Source organism: Tribolium madens, unplaced genomic scaffold (assembly GCF_015345945.1).
Source record: "Tribolium madens isolate multiple individuals breed KSU strain unplaced genomic scaffold, Tmad_KSU_1.1 Scaffold_71;HRSCAF=194;Tcas5.2_LG6, whole genome shotgun sequence".
Taxonomy (NCBI): Eukaryota; Metazoa; Arthropoda; class Insecta; order Coleoptera; family Tenebrionidae; genus Tribolium; species Tribolium madens.
The window spans coordinates 4,762,327-4,764,332 of record NW_025401041.1 but is presented as its reverse complement, the minus strand read 5'-3'; the positions used below and the strand labels follow the sequence as shown (position 1 = coordinate 4,764,332).

Here is a 2,006-nt window from a genome sequence, read left to right as displayed (position 1 = left end):
TGAAATTAATCGATGATTTTGAATAAATTACAAATAAAAAATCTATTTAGTTTTTCTTATTTTTTTACTTTTTAATAAGTATGAATAAGACATTGCTACTTTTAAAATATTAAAGCAAATGTAAATTGATTTGTAAGTTTTACTATTAAGAAAAAAAAGTAACTGAAAAATTTTACTGTAAATTAAGATTTATAAGAGAAATCGAGTAAAAGTAGACTAAATTTCGGGGATTTTTTTATGACTTTTTGATTTTTAATTGAATTAAAATCGGTTGCGCCTGAGGCGCAGCCGAGTTGTTCGATTATTTATTCAGAGACTAAATTTGTGAAAAACTGTTTTATTAGAAAATAAATGACAAACAGCATTATAATTTTCAGCAAGGTTATGAAACATAAAACAAAATAGTGGTTTATTTTTGTGCTTTTTTCTATTACAAAATGAAGTGTTAAAATCGCAGAGTTAATGAAATCATAACTGAAAACAAAACTGAAATTTGTTTTGCGAAAAAATTATAATTAATCATCTTTAATTCTTTATAAATTGATTTATAAGATTGAAAAAAAAATCACTTTTAAATTATTAATAATTACACATTATTAATCAGCTGCAGAAGCTTGAAAGTAATTTTGAGAGAATAATTGGTAAATTAAATCAAATTCTATAAATTTAAAGCTGCAATAATATCGTAATTGTTAAAATTAAAACAAATTAAAAGTAAACCAAAAAATGAAACCCAAGCGACATTCATACTACTTAATTATTTGATTGAATAAAATTATTTCAAATCAAATTTCAAATATGGAGATATTGTGAGAAACCGAGTGAAGGTTATGAAAGATAAAACAAAAAGTGGTTTATTTTTGTGCTTTTTTCGATTACGAAATTAAGATTTGGGGATTTCCCAGTGATAAAAACGCCGATAAGTGAATCTCGAACTGAAATAAATCATCGATAGTGAGAATAATATCGGCTCCCATCTGTCCCCAACGCTCGAATTTTCTCTCTCGATCGGAAAAGTGGCCACGTGTCCGTCCCGTCGTATTTTTTTCGTCCCGTGTTGATCGGAAAGTATTTATTAGCCGTATTGCGAGACAAGCAGCGACTTTAATTACATACGCATTCTTGAAAAAAAAATCCCCAACATATGTCGGCAACATATGCTCAACATTTTAGTACGCATTGTCTTCGATCGGAAGGGTTATAATTTAAGTAATACGACAATTATCCTTTCGGGCGCCAAAAAGGCCCCACTGGCGCCCTCTACACATCGACGTCGCGAGGTTTTTAACGACGCGTCGCGACGGTTCGCTTCTTAACTAAACCATTTGAAAAATTAGGGTTTCTGGCTGTTGTGTTTGTCCTTTTCTGGTTCTCTGTTCGAATTGTACTAATGTATACTAAACAGTTGCTTTCCCAACTAACGCTGCCGGACTTTAACCAACTGCAGAGGAATTCGACTTCTTCGGCCATCTCTGAAAGGACGCTTGAAGAATGTTGGACCACACTGCAGCGAGTGAGTTGGATTCTATTCAACCGTGTAGAGTATTCTTCCAGTAACGAAAAAAATTGCGAGAATTTTTTTTTCTCACTAGATATGGTCATTTTTCAGTTTGATTTTTTTCCTATCATGTCATGAAACAACACACGAAACGGTTAATTGTTTCGCAGCCGTTTCGATTTTTTTATCGTGTTGGCAAGCTTTCGGTTGCGATTATGCAAAACAAACAATTCAATTTGTTCAAATATTTGATTGTTGCGACACTCGATTGGGTTTTTGCGAAGTTTATCTTGACCTCGGGATGACCCCTAGAAAACGGGCGAAAAAAAAGAGTAAAAAAAATAAAACACCAAACAAAAATTGGGGTTAAGACAAGTGAGGATCAATACAATTATAATTAACTTAAATATTGAACACAATTCAATATAAAATTTAAATTTTGTATATAAAAAACAATAATTACAAGTTGAAGCTTTGATGTGTTTTTTTGTAACAATTAATTTAAACG

General features: G+C 31.2%; 1 protein-coding gene across 14 annotated transcripts in view; it reads left to right on the top strand.

Annotated features, from left to right (window-relative positions):
• LOC123009367 (zinc finger protein 768-like) overlaps positions 1 to 2,006 on the top strand; it is an 82,313-nt gene that overhangs the window by 24,519 nt on the left and 55,788 nt on the right. For 12 of the 14 annotated variants that reach the window (XM_044405608.1, XM_044405619.1, XM_044405615.1 and 9 more), the window contains one exon: positions 1,406 to 1,513. The exons of 1 other annotated variant lie outside the window; for it this stretch is intronic. In XM_044405608.1, coding sequence (XP_044261543.1) covers positions 1,406 to 1,513 — 108 coding nt within the window. The remainder of the gene's footprint in view (positions 1 to 1,405; positions 1,514 to 2,006) is intronic. One more of the 14 variants, XM_044405616.1, reaches the window with a different exon arrangement.